This window comes from Ovis aries, chromosome 3, assembly GCF_016772045.2.
Source record: "Ovis aries strain OAR_USU_Benz2616 breed Rambouillet chromosome 3, ARS-UI_Ramb_v3.0, whole genome shotgun sequence".
Taxonomy (NCBI): domain Eukaryota; kingdom Metazoa; phylum Chordata; class Mammalia; order Artiodactyla; family Bovidae; genus Ovis; species Ovis aries.
In genome coordinates this window covers 73,414,353-73,433,826 of record NC_056056.1, presented here as the reverse complement: position 1 = coordinate 73,433,826, position 19,474 = coordinate 73,414,353, and the positions used below count along the sequence as shown (strand labels likewise).

The 19,474-nt window shown below is 33.4% G+C and overlaps 1 protein-coding gene across 28 annotated transcripts in view; it reads right to left on the bottom strand.

Annotated features, from left to right (window-relative positions):
• NRXN1 (neurexin 1) overlaps window positions 1–19,474 on the bottom strand; it is a 1,208,609-nt gene that overhangs the window by 1,076,962 nt on the left and 112,173 nt on the right. For 22 of the 28 annotated variants that reach the window (XM_042246177.2, XM_060413877.1, XM_060413886.1 and 19 more), the window contains exons 3-4: window positions 13,564–13,581; window positions 10,237–10,266 (exon numbers count right to left, since the gene is read on the bottom strand). The exons of 4 other annotated variants lie outside the window; for them this stretch is intronic. In XM_042246177.2, the coding sequence (XP_042102111.1) occupies window positions 10,237–10,266; window positions 13,564–13,581 (48 nt within the window). The remainder of the gene's footprint in view (window positions 1–10,236; window positions 10,267–13,563; window positions 13,582–19,474) is intronic. 2 more of the 28 variants (XM_042246181.2, XM_042246193.2) reach the window with 1 other exon arrangement.

The following is a 19,474-nucleotide window of genomic DNA, read 5'->3' as shown; positions in this document are numbered from 1 at the left end:
GCTTAGCAACTTCGTATAACATGAGTCATTTTATTATCTCAATAGCCTAATTTTCTGGTCTGTATCTGGGTTATGTGACAAAATTCTGTAGGGTGAAAGAAATTACTATCCTTATTTCATAGCTTTGGTAATAATATGCCTGTACTTTTTTTTACACAAAGAATTATTGTAGATTACCTCAAATCTGAATGAGCTATCATGTCATCATCAGTTCAGTTCAGTTCAGTCGCTCAGTCGGGTCTGACTCTTTATGACCCCATGAATTGCAGCACACCAGGCCTCCCTGTCCATCACCAACTCCCGGAGTTCACTCAAACTCATGTCCATTGAGTCGGTGATGCCATCCAGTCATCTCATCCACTGTTGTCCCCTTTCCCTCCTGCCCCCAATCTCTCCCAGCATCAGAGTCTTTTCCAATGAGTCAACTCTTCGCATGAGATGGCCAAAGTAATGGAGTTTCAGCTTTAGCAGCATTCCTTCCAAAGAACACCCAGGGCTGATCTCCTTTAGAATGGACTGGTTGGATCTCCTCGCAGTCCAAGGGACTCTCAAGAGTCTTCTCCAAGACCACAGTTCGAAAGCATCAATTCTTCGGCGCTCAACTTTCTTCACAGTCCAACTCTCACATCCATACATGACTACTGGAAAAACCATAGCCTTGATTAGACGGACCTTTGTTAGCAAAGTAATGTCTCTGCTCTTCAATATGCTATCTAGGTTGGTCATAACTTTCCTTCTAAGGAGTAAGCGTCTTTTAATTTCATGGCTGTAGTCACCATCTGCAGTGATTTTGGAGCCCCCCAAAATAAAGTCTGACACTGTTTCCACTGTTTCCCCATCTATTTCCAATGAAGTGATGGGACCAGATGTCATCACAGGTACAGGCAAACAAGCCAGGAGGAAAAGTTAATACAGCATTTAGCGGAGTACACATTTTATATAAGTGGATATAACCTGAATGTATAAAGATGTGTTCTGAAAAGTGGTAACTATTATTATCCTTGTGTTTATATGTCTTAATGTCAAACATCTCTAAATTATCTGAAAAGCTATGGCTATATACCATAAGCAATAGCCCCACATACAGAAAAATCTCTGATGATTAAAGCAATAATGACTACGACTGCATGAAACCACTTTCATTCTATTTCACTCCAAACCCTATTTTCACCAAAAGGACACATAATAAGGCACTCATTTTAAGGAAAATGCGGCCTTCAGCACTGCAGTTTTCTTGTTGATTTTTAATTCAGAGATTCCTTACCACTGCAATTCTTCAACTCAAGGCTCCACAATTTAGGACAGGTGGCTGCAGATCTAGACCACTTGATAAATCATCTAGCTGAAGATATGATCATTTATCCCCAGGTTGGGAAAAAGTCAAAGGCTCTTTGGGTGTATATAGCTGTTTGAGGGCCTGAGAAAAATGAATCTTTCAGTATTAGAAGCACTAGATAAGTCACATGAATGGAAAGTACAAGGGGACCCACTTCATTCTTTAAAACTTCTGTCACAAACTGCCAAAAGGTAATTCCTGAAAGTTACAATGAATCATGCCAGTTAGAAGCTAAACTTCTAGGAGCCTCTTCCTCTTACCAATATACACAGAGAGATATACAAAGATGAATTTTTAGCCCTTCCTTGAAACATTCATTTAATATTCCTTTAATAATCCCTGATCACTAGAAGAATTTTAAAGGAAAGACTTGATCATTAGTGGTTAATGGAGAGGTTTACAAATCCCTTCTAAATTCTGTGACACCACCTACATACATTGGGCAGAGAACAAAGACAATCCAGTGGGTCAAGTCTGAGTCCTCAAAAGAAGAAAAATCCTGGTTTTACTGATCTTCCTTTTCCTTTATTAGAATATTTATCTTGAAGCAAACAGGAAAAAATAAATTTGAAAGTAAATATATTATGGAAAAGAAAAAAAGAGCATCCAAAGTAAAATCCTAAAGAAATTCCATAAATTCGTTTATAATCAGTCAGCAAGTCATTAAACATCCATTATTGAATACATACTTGTGCTAGTCCCTGTTCTGGGGCTCTAGAGATATATAAGGGCAGAGATCTCTGCTCTCTTATATTCTTGCTGAAGTAAACCAGATGATTAACAGTAAGCAAAATAAATGGTAAAATTTTAAAGTGTGTTAAAAGATAATTGTTATAGGAGATAAACTGACTGGAGTAAGAGAGTTCAGGAAAGGGGCAAATCATAGTATTAAATTTGACTGTCAAAACAAGTCTCTTGAGACTCAGGTGCCATTTGAGCAAAATCTTGAAGGATGTGAGGGTATAGGCAATTATTTTAGTATCTCAAGGTAATTATGTTATTTTTCCCTCAAAGATACCTATCAAAGAAGAGAAAGCCCTAATTAGCTTGTCTGAAAATTTGGTCTTCAGGTGACTAAGTAGTATAAACTCAACTCATATATCACTCTGGTAAGTCATTAATGAGGCTAAACATTAATTCATAAAAAATTTTTTCTCTAGGAGGTACTTCCAGTCCACAAGAAAATATTTCTTTCTGACCCCTTCAGTTCGTTAATTTGCATTTAAAGAACAGCATATAAAGAAACTAGAATTCCTAGATTTGTTCAAAGGGAAGACAATTTATTTCAACTTCATCATTATATGTGAGAGAAATGTGAAAATGTAAAAGAGAAATAGGGATATTTAAATATGGTTAAGTAGAATTAACCTTTCATGCTTAATTGTGCCACTATTCTCTGTAGTATGAGCCACAAGGACACTGATGTCCAGTTATTTATAACTTAATCATAGAATCATAAAAAATAGGGTATTTATAGGATAGGCAGATTTTGAGACTAATAGCATCTTAAAATCCTGGGCATATTACATATTATTAGTTTTCAGATTTACTTAATTTAAGGTTGTACAGTATGTTTCAGCATCACCATTGATAGAAACCATCTTTTACTTATTTTTGCATTTGTCATGTAACAGCATACTGGAGAATGGAGTATTTTTATTAGCTAATAATACAGATCCTAAGATTTAGACATGTGAGGCTGAATTATTTGCCCCGGGTCAGTAAAAAGCAAATGCAGGATTTGAACAGGTCTTATGACTGTGGTACTTACATATCACACTATACTGGTCCTTTGTTATAAGATATTTTACTCCCCTAAAATGAAACCTTCAAAATGAGAAACAATAGCATCTTATATAATACTTTATGAGGAGTTTCCTTCATACTACCTCTAACTTTATTTTTTAAATAAGAAGATAGAATCCTGTTTCATGATTATTAGTGTTTAAGTGGAGCAAAGTCTTAAGGTCTCCTTAGAGTTGATAAGTCTGTATCAGTTATTTTAGCCAAAATTTCCACAGTGTTTTGCCTATCATAATAAGCAGTGTCTCCCATTATATGTTATAAATAAAATAGTGTCAACAATTTGTAAAGATTATCTGAAAAGTTCTTTTCTGCTACAAAGTTCTGATTCTAGTTGAAGATTCGAGTCCCTTTAGTATATGAGCTAATGAGTATCCTGGGTAATTACAGTATTCTTTAAAACCACTGGCCAAGACAAGTTAAGAAATATCTTCTTATCAGCCTAGAGATTCTGATTTTTTAAACCTAGATTAATTTAGGCTTCCTTCATAGCTCAATTGGTAAAGAATCCACCTGCGATGCATGAGACCCTGGTTCTATTCCTGGGTGGGAAGATCTGTTGGAGAATGGACAGGCTACCCACTCCAGTATTCTTGGGTTCCCTTGTGGCTCAGCTGGTAAAGAATCCACCTACAATGTGGGAGATCTGGGTTCAATTCCTGGGTTGGGAAGATCCCCTGGAGAAGGGAAAGGCTACCCACTCCAGTATTCTCGCCTGGAGAATTCCATGGACTAAGTCCATGGGGTCACAAAGAGTCAGACATGACTGAGAGACTATCACTTCATTTCACTTCACTTCAGATTAACAAAAATACATTTCAACATGGATAAATAAGATAAAATCATTATTTTGTAAAAGAAATGATCCTTTTAATATTCAATATGATATAAAATATTTTTTTGCTATTTATGATCTATTTCAGTAAAGAATCTAAAGTTATATTTATACTACCTCATTCTTTAAACTGTTAGACTGTGAAGAATCCTTTCTGTGCTGTTCAATGAGGATTAATTAATCCACTACAAGCTTAACAAAATCCTTATTTAGTTTACCAGTTATTCAATGTCATAATTGTGTATAGAATGTAAATAGGAAACTTCTCATCACAGAACCAAGAGTGAAGATATAAAAAAAAGTGCTGGGGCTTTTCTTAGTAAAAACATAATGATAAAAACCATTAAATTGCAGCAAGCAGTAATACAGAAATATTTACTCTTCCAGTAGCTTTTCTTCATTGTGCTCAGAACTGATAGGCAGGTAGGCTAAGGAAGACTGCAAAATAAATACCAAATTTTAAACAGTGATGTAGCCTTCTAAGTATATTACATTAGTGAAGTAGACATTTAATATCTTATTTCATGAAGTGAAATTCTGGTCTTTCCATGTTCTGTGGCTGAGGAGCTTCTAGTACTGCAACAATAGAAGTCACAATAAATAAACAGAAATAAATTATGCCTCAGTTGCAAATGAACCACACGTAAGCATTTCAATACAGTTAAGATTCTGTCAACACTCAAAAATGCTTCTGAGCAATGAAGAATAGTTGATATTTTGAAGCTAAATGAGGAGACATGACTTCAGAAGCCATACAAAAGAAGAGAGATATGATATTTTCAAAACTAAATTAGTTCTATATCAGATATCACAGTAAAATGTATTTCCGAGTTATAACACAAACATGCATCGTGATGTTGGTAACTGGAAACTGCACTTCACAGACAAATTAGTCACAAAGATGATAGTTGAAACAAAAATTATGGAAACAGAAGAAGATGCATACTACTACTAAATATGTTATTTTTCTCTAAGTATTAATAATATCAAATCTATTTTAAGAATAGATAGAATATTAGTTGTGACTTCACATTACAGGTAAAATTTTAAATACATAATCTTTGATACTGCTTATCAATTAGGTGAGTGGAACTAACTATATATAGATATTAACACAAGGTTATGAGAAAAATCTGTATTTTCTTTACAGTTATTCCATTTTAAGATCTTCATTTTCACTAACACAATGAAGTTTAGGAACTTTTAAAATGTGTAATTACATGGTCTACAGTTGTAATGCCTTGGCTTTCTAGTAACATGAGAAACACAGATAAACAATAAACATTTGAAAGAGTCAAATGGAAACTTATTTTGCAAATATAGTGCAGGATTTACAAATGAAAGGAATAGCAAATATGCTCATATCACATTAAGACATATCACAGATACGACAAATTCTGGCTTGTTTGAAAGCTTGCAATGCTAACCCAATTGAAACCCAATTTAAACACAAGTCTTATGGTACATCACAATTGATACAGGTTAAAAAAAAAGAACTCAGAACTCATGGAAACCGCATTAGTTAGTTTAACATTATATGTGAATTTCAGGAAATGTCCTGTGTTGCTATCACACGAATAGTGAAAGTTAGAAAATACGGTTTTATTATTTGCCACTGTGACAGTGAATCACATTAAAATTTTTGAAAACCTACAAACACAAAAATACAGAGACCTTTTACTTCCTTACAGGATCACTGCTGTTCATAGGTTAAGACATATTAAAGTGATACCAGAATGATATTTTATTAGAAAGAAATACTGTAGCTTTGAAAAAGGATATGATCGGAAACAAAAGAAGTGTAGAGACAGACAGCATTCAATATAATCTATTGCTACAATTCTTTCTAGTTACTTTTACAAGTTTCCTTTTACTTTTCCACCCTCTACTATGTCCACCACAAAGCCTCCATGTCCTCCTCTATATCTACCTTTTCCAATACACCCTCAAAACACACATACTTAAATCATGAGAATGCCAAGTTCAAGATACAGTAAGAAAGACATTCTGGAAATACAATGGTCAAAAAGAAAGTCAAGCTTCCTGCCCTCATGGAGCTTACATTCTACTAGGAAAAGTTGACATTAAATATATAATCATTCACATAAATATATAGTTATAATAATTGTTATGATGGAAAATATAGGCTTTTGGTCATCATTTAATGGACAATTATTAACCTATGCTTCTCAGCTATTTAACCAGTCAATGATGGCTGGATTTGCAGTGTAACTTTCTTTGACATTTTCCGATTTAAATGGTCATTCATTTTTCTCAAATATTAGAGTAAAATATAATCAATTGTTAGAATGAAGTGACCAGTTTAAATACACATAGAAGAAAACAAGCAAAAAAACTGCCTTCCCAGACAAATAGATAAATCTAGATTCTCAAAAGGAGTGGAAAATAAAGTTAATATTGTCAATATTCCTAACAATACTGTGGCAAATTTCAAACCTAGAAAGAAAGCAAACACAGTGTCACAAAGACTGCTTGAATTTATCTAACCACAACCAATAGGAGTTTGGTTGGCCCTGAATATTATCTCTCTTAGTTATCCCAAAGAAAATAAACATTATTCCTAACTGTAATCATTTAGAAAACATGAAAACAAATAAAAATAATCAACTCTAAAATGTGAAACAGAATGACCAAGTCAAAATATGAGTCAAGATGGTCTACAAAAAGAGTGAAAAAGTTTTTATTTCTTTCATTTTGATTCTGCCAGCAAAGCAACGAGCCCTAACACGTCTCCAGCTGACTTATCTGCTTTTGTCATACAATATGATAAAGAATTATGCAGTTTTCAAACCCTGAAGAAATAATTACGGAGTTTGGAAGGATCCATACCAACTGTGTAAGGATATATCACAAAGTGATACCAGTGCTTACCTCTAGAGAGAAGCCTGAGGAGGAGGATGAAGGAGGTTATCAGAAGAAATGTTCCTTTTAAAAATGTACAAAATGTAATACAATTGTCTGTCACTGGACATTTAAAAGTTCAGAAAATACCTAAGAATCCATATAAAATATATCAAAATGATAGCAATAATATTCTTGAACTTGGTTTTGCTTCTGGATTCAATAAAGGAAGATTTTAATTCCCAAATGATTATTCCAGAGCACCTGAATTCACTACTCCTAAAGAGAAATGGTGGGTCCAAAAAATGTTTCAGGATTAAAATTAGATGGGAAGATTTGACAAGCATGAATTTTCCATGCATTATGTTACTTAAGACTAGGTAGATTTAACACGTTTTATGCACAACTAGGATTTAACCTGATACAAAAGGCTACACTGTAAAGTTTCTAGACATTTTTGACTCCTCCAACAGGTGGTACAAGGCAAGGATAGCCTCCTAAAGGAGACCCTGATTCATATTATCTTTATGTTTTCTGAATGCCCATCACTAATCATACTATTTACCACTCTCCCTGCACTTCCATTTCTTTCCATGTTTTCATTCCCTATTTTATTGACACTCATTTATGACTCATCACAGTCAAGACTGGATTTTTTGTTCTAGAATGCAGATTTGTTGAACTAATTTGCAACTAATGCAGACTTACAAATCATGTTTCTCATTATATATATGCATATATATGTGTATATATATATATATATATATATATAGCTTAACCAACATGTAAAGGTGATCACTGTTTTACAAAATACCCAAGTCCATCTCAAAGTCTTCATTTCCCATTTAACACCAAGAAGTGTCCTAGCCCTATTAACAGAAAAATAATGTAAATACCAAATTCCTGTCCTGTATAGTTTTGTGCTGATTGAGAAATAAAATTTGATGAAAACTGGTAAAGCAAAAATATTTTTGACACACATGTCAATAGAAAACTTTTATGACTGACATAATACAACTGAAAAAAGTTAAGTGACACTTAACATTAATTATACCAAAATGAATATCAGGTAAGCATAAAAATGAATTATTCCATAAGTAGAGTTAAATGGTTATATAATTAGAGTATTATTTTTAAGAGTTACTTTTTTACAATGTAATTGATATATATGTGTATGTATATTTAGAAAGTTATGTATATACATGCATTCATACAAATATATGCATGCACATATACAAACACATATACATTTACTTCACTCAGCTAGTAAAATAAAATATAAATACATTTCCCTCTATGTCAGCCTGATTCCTATACTATGGAACTTGGGGGAAAATGCTCACTTCAGAAATGGAAGTAACAGTAGTTTGGCCTCAAAAAAAAAAAAAAAAAAGAATTTTAAAAGTATCCCAAATGGTACATAAAATTTCTAAAAGAACTGATATATGTTGTCATTTTCATGGTTTCTAAAAGTGTAAAATAAGGTTAAGTTATATCATTCGAAATGGCTGACCAAAATACAAACTGCAATAACATATGTTCTCTTTTTATTGGCTCAAAATACTCAGACAACATTTGTTTCTAAAGGTCTATGTTACACATTTAAAACTTTGATATCCTCTCTTACTTATTTCTACACTCATATTCAGGGCTTTTTTTTTTTTTTTTAAACAGAAAAGCTTCCCTGCTGGATGACACTAATGTAAAGGCAGAGAACTGTGTACTTTGGTACCAATTCACCTGATGAAGGTTCAGAGCAAAAGAGAGATTCAGAGAACTCAAAGAAACACATGCTTGTGTTTAAAACAGCCAAAATAAAACAAAACTAGATACCAAGGGCACATTCATTCATACACAGTTAAAAATGGTTAAAGGCTATGAGACATATTTATATTTACCACAGCTGCATATCATCTATTTTCTTTTAATGAAAATATTAAACACAACGTGGATGGTTCTAAATGGCAAACTAAGCATGCTTTTAAATTTGGCACCAATACTGTCAAAGAATACACATGCCTGACTTACCAAGGGATGCAGAAATGTATACCTAGTTGACAATGTTCTTAAAACAAAGTTAGTATCCACAAAAGAAAGAGCAGGCTTGTCTTGAGCCTTTATCTCTTTTATGACACTACCTTTTAGAGTTACCATGGAGTCAACATGTTTATATAACATCTAGAGGACCACAGCCTGATGAGCCTGCAGCAGTACCATTTCAACGCTGCACATGCTTCGACTTACATTCTTAGGCAGAATAGCTGGTGCAGGTGTACTCCAGAATTAAATATTTGAGGATGATATGTTTCTGGTGGCTACAGTCTTTATTTAACTACCATTAAATGATACTGCAAAAACTGACACTGAAACCTGTAACTAATCTTTAAATATGCTAATTATATAAGCTGCTGACATTAAAAAAAAAAAACCACTCTAAAGAGCAAGAAAAACAGAGGGAAACATTTTGATGGATTTTTCTTACCTTAAATTCATAAAATATTCATTACCACTCACACCTACCTCCCAGTGCCCATTACTAATGCCAAAAGGTCTAAATATATTTGCATAACTTAGACACACTATTATTCATATGGATGATATTAAGAAGAAATAAAAGAATGTAATACCTTTACTTTTACCTATGGATTTGATGAAATGGTTCCATGAAGAAAGGGTTTCCATACAAAGAGAATAAAGAGGAGAGAAACAACAATAAGAATTATGAATATATGTAAATGTACTACTCTTTGCAAATTAAATATACAAGAAGGTATAAATAAGGGTTTGAAAACAAATGGAGATATAATCAATACATGTTGAGAAATCTGCCTTTTTTTAAGGCAATACGTGCAAGGAAATTAGAAAGCCCATGCTCACTTTAAAAGACTGCACAAAAGGAGATACACAATGCCTGTAGGTAGAAAAAGTATTGATTTTGTAGAACACTATACTCAGCATTCAAGAAGCCAGAAGCCAAAGATGTCTGCATATGTTCCCAAACTGCCATGCATGGGTGAAAAATGGACTCTTTTTGGTGCAGTACATTAAACCAAGTATCTTCTTTCATATATTAGTGGCTCTCTGATTTTCTTTACTATAACTACCTTTAACTGCATATGCTGATAAACGTATGGAAACTCTCAATTACAAGTTCTTATGTCTCATTTATTTGCAGATATAGTGCAAGAATGAAGGAAAATAAAAGTCAAAGGAGCAAACCAATACCAAACCAACAAATAAAGGGGAGAAAAACACATGAAAAAATGTGAACAAAGTTATGCATTTTATTTGCAGCCAGATAACTTGCAAGCATTTGCCCATCCTTTGCAGCAATGGTTTGAAAGCGGCTAGAGAACAAGAAAACACTGAAAGCAGAGTGGAAAAGGAACAGAGCCCATACCTTGGTCGCCCATCATCAGGTGCGCCAGACCTTGAAGGGAAACAAGAGCACAGTCAGCAATAAACAAGGGAGCATGGGAAGGCAGGGTTGTCACAGTGACAAAAATGTTCAGTGACAGACATCTTGTTTCCTATGAGACGTGTCTGTATCACAGAGGCAAATCAAAAGCATTCTTTCAACTCCTGGTTGGAATGCTTTGGGGCAAAGATTTATAGAACTGCAATTTAAACACTTGCATGTGCTGTACTGTGTATTTCTTCCATGTATCAGTTGGAGCATTCAACAGCATAAGAGCATGACTTAAAATCCAACCAACCCCTTAAATATTGCATCTGCCCTGCATGCCCTCTGATAAGGCTGTTTTGAACACTGCCCCCACAGGGTTTGCCTTCTTTGGTGACGAAATTATACTTAAAAAAAAAAAAAAAAAACCCAAGGGAATACCTGAAACATGGGCTGGGTCTGATCTTTTTCCTCTCATAAAAAATGAGACGTTTCATAATTAAATGAAAAACAGAAAAACACATCCTGAGTCACACTGAAATGATAATGCAGAAATGGCCCCTTGTCTGACACAGTTAGGAACTGAATAAGCTTGTTCAAATATAAAAGAGATCATCAGACATGCAGTTGTAAAGTTAGAATTTTTTTAAGAAACAATGGATGACCTTTAAACAGGCTTAAGTAATTTTCCATGGAAAACAAAATTATTTAATATTTTACTTAAACATCACTTCAATATTAAAGTATGAGTTAACATGAGTATATTTAAGATAAAATTTCATCAAGATAGTTTTCTAAAAGAATATGGAATTCCTTTTGTTTATTTAAATTATTTTTAATTCTTCCTTGACAATTTAAGATTGAAGACTACCCATTTTCTAAAGAATACTAGTAATTTTCTTTTAAAAATTATTTCACTATGTATAAATATATGTTTTACTTTTCAGCATTAATTCCTAGTTCTTTATTCTAAATTTAGAAATTAAGTTACATTTCAATCCCTATATATTTCAAGAATATGGGAAAATGCTAGAGAAATAAAGCATACATACAAATTTAATAAAATGTATATTTCATTTCCCACTGTTCAAATATATTTGAGGCTTTGAGCTAAACAGCATTGTATATTACTTGAATCAGTATTGAAATAACCTATATTATGGCCTTAAAATTTTAAGGGGTATTTACACATTACTGTGGGGCAGACACAATTACAAATCATCATATAATTATGATATAAAAATTATTTAGTACAGTAGTTCAATGTTTCTGTAATCTAGTTTCTTTTATATTTTCTAAGTGATTTTTAAACAAAACAAAAATCACAATCAGTTTAAAAAGTTTATGATTCATTGGTGACTCATGATACTTTATGTGCTTAAGAATAGCAGCTTTTCTGCCCAGGTTATACAATTTTTCATTTAATTTCATTTAAAAATTATTATACATTTCCTAACAATAGTTCACAACTTTTTTGTAAAATAAATCAGGGAAATAATTCTGTGCAAGATGTAATTTTTACATTCTTCTAATGGCTTTTAATACTACCTTAGTAAGAATAGAAATTTTTAAATATCAATAACATTTGCATTGTTTGTGTTATACTCCCTACCTCCAAGGCAGTTAGACTATATGGTCAAAGTGGAGTTATAAACATAGACATTAAAAATTATGATCGAATAAAGTGAAGTTGCTCAGTCGTGTCAAACTCTTTGCAATCCCATGGACTGGAGCCTATCAGGCTCCTCCATCCATGGAATTTTCCAGGAAACAGTAGTGGAGTGGGTTGCCATTTCCTTCTCCAATGATTGAATGAACTTTATTACAATAGTTTATGAGCCTATACTCTGAAAATCTTGTCAATTTTTTTCATGAGATGTGTAAGGAGCGAGTCATACATGCTCATTAAGCTGATTTTAAAGCCCCTTTGAATGCAACTGGATTTAAAGAGAAAAGAACAAAAACATAGACCTTTTTACAGGATGATTAAAGAAATACAAAAAAAGCCAAAAAGATACTTAAAAAAAAAACCAACCTTTTGAATTCAAATAACATGCACAACTATAAATGAGAATGATTTTGAACAATGTCAGTCAGACCTGTAAGGGTAATATCTTTACCAAGTGCACACTCACACGCTATTTAAATTATACTGTAGAAAAAAAGATGCCATTTACAGAAGCAATACCTGGAAAATTTTTCACTGGTGATTTCTTTTAAACTTTTAATTTGTTTTACTTAAATTATGAAACAAATGTTCGGCAACTAAGCAATTGAAAGAATCCACAAAATAATCACAAATAATATGCTGATATCTGCTACTGATCAATTTTGTATTAGCATGAATCGTTCTTTGAGACATCAAATTTTAGTAATTTTAATCTGTTACATTAGATGGGGACTCTTTCTAGAGAATCTGAACTGCTAATGCTATGATCATGTAAGGTGATATGACATCAATTTCCCTTTCACAGTTCTTTGCACTTCCTAGTTCTTTTCATGTTTTTATCCTTTACATATTCATTTTAAAGCACATGCACTAATGCATTTAAGTTCCTTAAAGGTAAGGATGTTGAAATATGAAACTAACACAACATAGAAAATCAACTATATTTTGCTTTTTTTTTTCAATTTAGAAAAAGATGTTGAAACATGTTTTAGTTTGTTGAATTCAACAGGAAAAATGTATAGCTTTCTCAAAAGCTCTTGATAATTTTAGAAAACCTTGAACAAATACCATAATTCTATTTAACAGACATAGAATATTACAAATATACTTACCAGTAATCATGCTGGAATGCTGAATGCTTTTATTTCCATGAACCAATGGCTTATTTTTAATCTAAATTTATGCCTCTTATACTTTATTTTGTGTTTTTTAAAAAATCAAATCATTTGAAACTAAACCAATGGGCTAGAGATGATATAATAATACTCAAAATTTACAAAAGAAATCATTTTGATCAAGAAAAAAAAATGAAGAATCATGCACTGGGTTCGGAAACCACAAAGATATATTTTTTCATTTAAAATAAAAGAAGCAAGATTGTGTCATTTTTCCATGGAGAACACTGAAATAAGTATTCTAAGGTTTATATGGGATGCTGAAGTCCATCAAGGGCTGGAGTTAAGGTTGAAGAGGTTTCATAACACTTGGGGCTGAAGGGAGTTGAAAGTGTGTGTTCTATATGAAAAATGATACACAATCCAGAAATCAGCAAATACTCAGAAGTTCAACTTACCGTCTACATTCAAGATGTACTCTACTATTACTAAGAAATAAAAAGCAAATGAGAGTTGGAAAACAAAGTAGAAAGCACCCACCTTCCACATTGTTGTCTTCTGAAAGCACATGACAAGGAGGGAGAGAAAAGGAAAAACATTCATTAAGCAGCATGCAGACTAGACCTTGCCTTTGCATGTCTTTTTCATGCAAGGCACCAAACACATCATGCAAGTGCTCCATCGCTCCCATTCAAAGGGGAAAAAAACAATCACAGGAAGCAGGTTCCCTCCCACTGGCAGCATTTAAGGAATATGAGACAAAATTTCAGTAATACTGCTGGGTACTGAGCAAGGAGTTTTCAAAAGTCTTTCATTGCCCTGTGCAAAACATACATGACTCTTCTATGCTGCTAGCACAGTTATCTTAGCAATTATTTCTAAAGCTTTTTTATAGCGGTTCTAAAAGATTCTACTTTTAATTTTGACTTACTTGGACAAAAGAAAGTTCATGACAAGTAGTCATGAAATTTCACTTAAAGATATCCCAGTTCTATCAGATATGTAATCTATTTACATCATGGCCTTGAAATATTTCGAATAAATTTATTTCCTTAAAAAACACAATGTAAACTTATGTACCTAAAATCTGTAATTTATTTAGTGTATAATGTGTTCATACTTTTTCACAAATGACAATAGTTTATTGCGGTTTTCAAAAATATAAAGTAGAAAAAAATCATTACAAGAGAAATTCATTTGATAGCTGTTCATAAGACAAAGCTTACAATGATTTATTCACTTTGTACATCTGTTTAGGGTGTGAATATGAATGTAGTTAATATACTGATAATATTGGGTGAAATTCCCTTGTTTGTCCATATATCTATATAATACCTAAATTTTTCATATATTAAGTATATTTCCATATGTGTATATACAAACATATATAATCAGATTTTACACGTCTTAACTACACATAATCAATGTAAGTGTATGCAATATAAAACTATTAATATCTATAAGGCAATTCAAGTACTATTTGAGACACAGGGCTTGGGACCTAGGTTAAGAAATGGAAGGAAAAACTGTTTTATGGCACTAGGGTGAGAGCAATATTTTGGTACTTACGAAAAAGTTTTCAACAATAAACATATCTATGTTGACATTTCTTGTCGTATTCTTATATTTAATTAGCTGTGCTTTTAAAAGAGGGTACATGATGAAAAGTATTTATAAAAAGTAAGATAATAGTAAATGCTGTTAAGTTGAAAGAAAAAAAATAACTGCAAATGCACCATTTTAAAGGTTTCAACAAACAGCTACTTAATAGTCAAAGTTACTAATGAACTAAAAATCATCAATTTTGTTTAAAATATATTAAGTGGAAACTGAAATATCAACACAGCTGCATTTATTGCCGTGGCCTTAATGCATAATAGAACATGGATAAATGTAGACAATTACACCTATACAAAGTAGTTCGTTTCCTACAGTTCATGTTAAAAGAAAAAGTTTTTTTTAATGACTGAAATAATTGGTATGTGACACTCATTTGCTGCTTGATTTAGGTTTCCTATCTACCAAATAAGGAATCAGAATGTATCACTTTTCAAAGGCAACTTGGATATGACATGGTCACAAACATTAAGTTTTTGTTTTATTGCTTTATATTGAGAATCATATAAAGATATAGATCTTTTAATGTTTAGGATACACTTTGGTTTTATAATGATATCCTTTGAAATTCTATTTTCCATTTAAGATGCTCATTTTTCGACAAGTTTATTAAATATGTGGAGTAAAACGACAAAATCAGGGAATTTAGAGGAGAGTTACTAAGCAAATACAGTCATGAGTAGGACAGTTCCCAAAAGGGGTTTTGGTAAGTGCTGCATGGAAGTCTAATAGAGAAAGGAAAATGAAAACAAACCAATGAAACAGAATCAGCCATGACAAAAATTTTATACATGGGCTTCGTAGGATATGAGGAAAGGAAGATGTGCTGACAAAATTAAGGTCAGTCAGTCAGTCAGCTGAAAGTGCATTCTCTTTTCACTGTTAACTAAGGCACAGGGCCACAGGCAATACCATTGATCCTGTCTAGTCATAAGGCATTTCTCCGAGTTCTTACTAATACAGAGAACTAGGCTTAACCAAAGGAACTTCTGTTATGCAAATCCAAGTCATGCCCAAAGTGTAATCAAATCTTGACTTGATCATGTTCACAAAAATAGTCTTCTCATAAGACTCAGATTTTTTTACAGAAGTACTAGAGTGAAAGGAAAGGTAATGTATTAACTCTTATTTAAAGAAGAAGGGACAAATTGGCTTAGAACAGACTTTCCTTGAGTTTCTATATATTTTCAGATTCTATTATAGGATTGGAAAAAAAAAAAACTTGTCTTTGTTTCAATCTATTTTACCCCTTTGGTATCCATTTGCTGGCTTTAGTTGATGTAGAACCTGTTAATCTACAGATGATCTTTAGGTTATTTTGGTTTGGAAGTAGCTACATATAAATGGTCAAAACTCTAGCATTTACAGTCATTATCCATGTATTTTTTTTTATCCTTTTCTCTTTCTTTTCTACTTGTTTTTTGGACTAAACAAACAATATCAAGTTTGAAAAGAAAAGTTTTTCTTATAACACCAACTTTTGATTTCTCTTTGCAACCAAATACTATTTTGAGGAGCAACAGAGAGATACTAAAACTGGCATGCTACCATGTAAAGCTAAAGCAGCATATTTTCTTTAATGTAAGGCAGAAAGCACTCCATCTAGCCTTACCTGCACACACTGTCAAGTTAGGGAAAAGCTCTTGGGTTTGCAGAAAACCATGGCTTCTAAATGCTGCTCACCTAATCCTATTGCGTCTCTAGTAATCAGCTTTACTATGATTAGCATGCAACATATAAAGATCACAGTCTTTCATTTTTCTTTTGATTGTGAAAATATTAAATATAAAATCATGAACAATATAACTTAAATTTTATTTTTCTTTCAGATAAGACATATTTCCTTCACAGATAGAGAAATCAAGTAATAGAATATCAGTCACATTATGAATAATGGTTGTATGCTGACATGAGGGAAGAGGTAGACTTTTAAACTGTATGCAAAATTGCAAGCTTTAAAATTACTTCCAAAGAGCATCTTCATAGATGCTTAACTGCTTGCTGGTTCCCAGCTTATAAGGAAGGCTTCCCAGGTGACTCAGTGGGTAAAGTATCTGCCTGCAATGCAGGAGACGCTGGAGATGCAGGTTTGATTTCTGAGTCAGGAAGATCCCCTGGAGTGGGTATGACAGCCCACTTCAGTATTCTTGCCTGGAGAATCCCATGGACAGAAAAGTCTGGCAGGCTACTGTCCATGGGGTCACAAAAAGTTGAACACAACTGAAGGGACTGAGCACCAGCTTATAAGAAGGCAAGGATGGTAACTTTATTATTATGGTTTTTGCACATAATCTTAATGGCATACTACTAGGAAAAGAAAAATGAATAAATTTAAAAAAATGTCCTTGTTTGAAAGTAAAGAAAATCAGAAATTTAATCATGCCAAGTGAATGAATCACAAAGTATGGGATAAAATATCACAAATAACTCCTTTTGTATAATCAGTGTTTGTTTAGCAACATGAAATGCTTCATCTAAATGCACAAGCAGTAGTCAACTTATATGCTACATTTTACATTAAAAACTGACCCAAAGCAGACTCCTGCCACCACTTAGGCTCTCCTCCTTTTGGGATTCCTTCCTTTTCTGCTAGTTGCCTGTGACTGGCTCCCTACATTTTTTCTGGCTCCTTCTTTCCTCTATCAAAACTGCCACTACCACAGAAAGGTTCCCACTCAGACCCATGCCCTCCATGGTAGGGTACATAATAGCAAAGCTGGAGGCCGGTGCTAGCCAGCGGAAGCAGGAATTCAGAATACAATTTCATTTATTTTCTAACATACCCTGCACTTGCTAGTGTCTACCCTCAACATTCTAGCCCCTCACAGTATTTTTTCAAGATTTCATCCCTCGTTTGGGAAAACCAAATGCCTGTATAGCAGAGTCTGGTTCCCATGGTGGCAAAGGATGGAGCTTTGTTTTATTTTTCTTTTGGTGTTAACAGTGAAAGCCTTTAGAAAACCTCAGTACTGCAGGACTGCTTCAAGGACAGGAAATGGAGGAAATCACTGGTTCTGTGGATCTGTGCGGCAGTCACCTAGAGGATGAGAAAAGCCAGCCAGAATCAAGAGCAAGAACAAACAGAAAAGGAAGCATAAAGGTCCATTATGGATTCTTAAGGAAAGAAAAGTCTGGGCAGGAATTTGGTTAGTTTCAAAAATGCTTTTTAACAGATGGGCTCAGCAACTTGTTTCAAATTCACCTAAATGGCACTCCCATTCAGTCTCCTGGAATCCTGATCCTAGGGCATGAGAGAAGCCACCTGGGGAAGCTTTTTTTTTTTTTTTTCTCCTCTCTGTCTCCCTCCCGATCTTGTCACTGTTCAGGAGTAAAAAGAGGGATATCTCTAACCAACTTGAAGCAGCAGAGATGATCTTGGCATCATATTTAGGGCTATAAAACCATTCTCCCTAAGAAATTATGGGTAACATCTGACTGCACTTTCAGTACTTTTGGTACAATACAATGATTCAAGATATGGAATTAATGAGTCCTTGGTGAAATGGTCTATTACCTTGCCTTACAGTCTTGTTTCTTTGGGAAATGTGAGATGAGTTTCTACCTATTTATTCTAATAAATATATTTATAAATATATATATTGAGATTATACTTCCATAAGTTGGAGACTGCCTATATTTCTGCTTCACACAGGTACCAACTTTGTGACAAAGTACTTGTGGTGTTTGATTTCCATCTTCTTAATGGAGGAAGAAAGTAAGGAAGAGAAAGAAGGAAGAAGGAAGCCTAATTATATGGCAGATTATTGTGTTTAAGCTGTTCAATGGTCCTAATAGAATTTAACAATTGTTAGTGAACATATTAAAGTATAAATTAAATAGCACACATAAACTATACTGCATTTCCTTTTCATGAGGGCCTATTACAAGGATTTATCCTGCTTTTATAGTCTCAGTTCTTCCCTTCATCTAAACTTTGAGAAGTCAACATTTCTACATTTACAATAATAAGCAGACTTAGGGAAAGATATTTCACAGTGACCAGGAACAGAGCACAGTCTACATTGTGTGTGCTCATTATTATTGTGTGACTGCTTACTGAGAAATGAACATTTCTTCATCTGGAAGCTACAGATAACAGTGATCAGGGTGTTTACTTTCCCACCCAAGCTCAAACATTGCTACACAACTCTCCAAAGAAAGCTGGTTCTGGGGAGTATCGCTTCCTAAGAGTCCAAACTCACAACAGTTTAGGAATTAGAGGTGGAAAATTCTTGGTTTGGAGTTGGGAAAATAAATTTAAATACACTCCTACCCACCCACTCAACATATCACCCCCATCTAGAGGGTTTGTAGATGTGCCAGTCAGTACTCAGGGATGACTTTTTAAATGAGCAAATGAATAGGAAACATCCTCTGACTTGCGTGGGTAACAGCAAAGAATATTCCACAATGTGTCCTTCAACAATAAATATAGAGTAGATGAATTCTGCTGAAGGACACCAATGACCTTTCATTTGAGAGAACTATCTAACATATGCTAGATGTCTACAGTATTTTTTTTTTACAAATCATTTTATTACAGAGATGTTTAAAATAAACTTTCAAATACTTCTGATTTTACTTATCTACACTTAGGATCTCAGAGAAGGCTATTTAATTTCCCTGTAGAAAAAAATTCTGTCATTAAATTAAGGGGATATTGCACAAAAATATGACTAAGTAAGCGATACTATAAAAACAAGTCCTAAATTTAGAGATTAATAAATTAGACCCATATAAATCAAATAGAAAATGGTTCATATGATATAAAATTGATGTAAATTTATGGATTAACAAATTAGATTTGTATAAATCAAATTGAAAATGGTTTGTA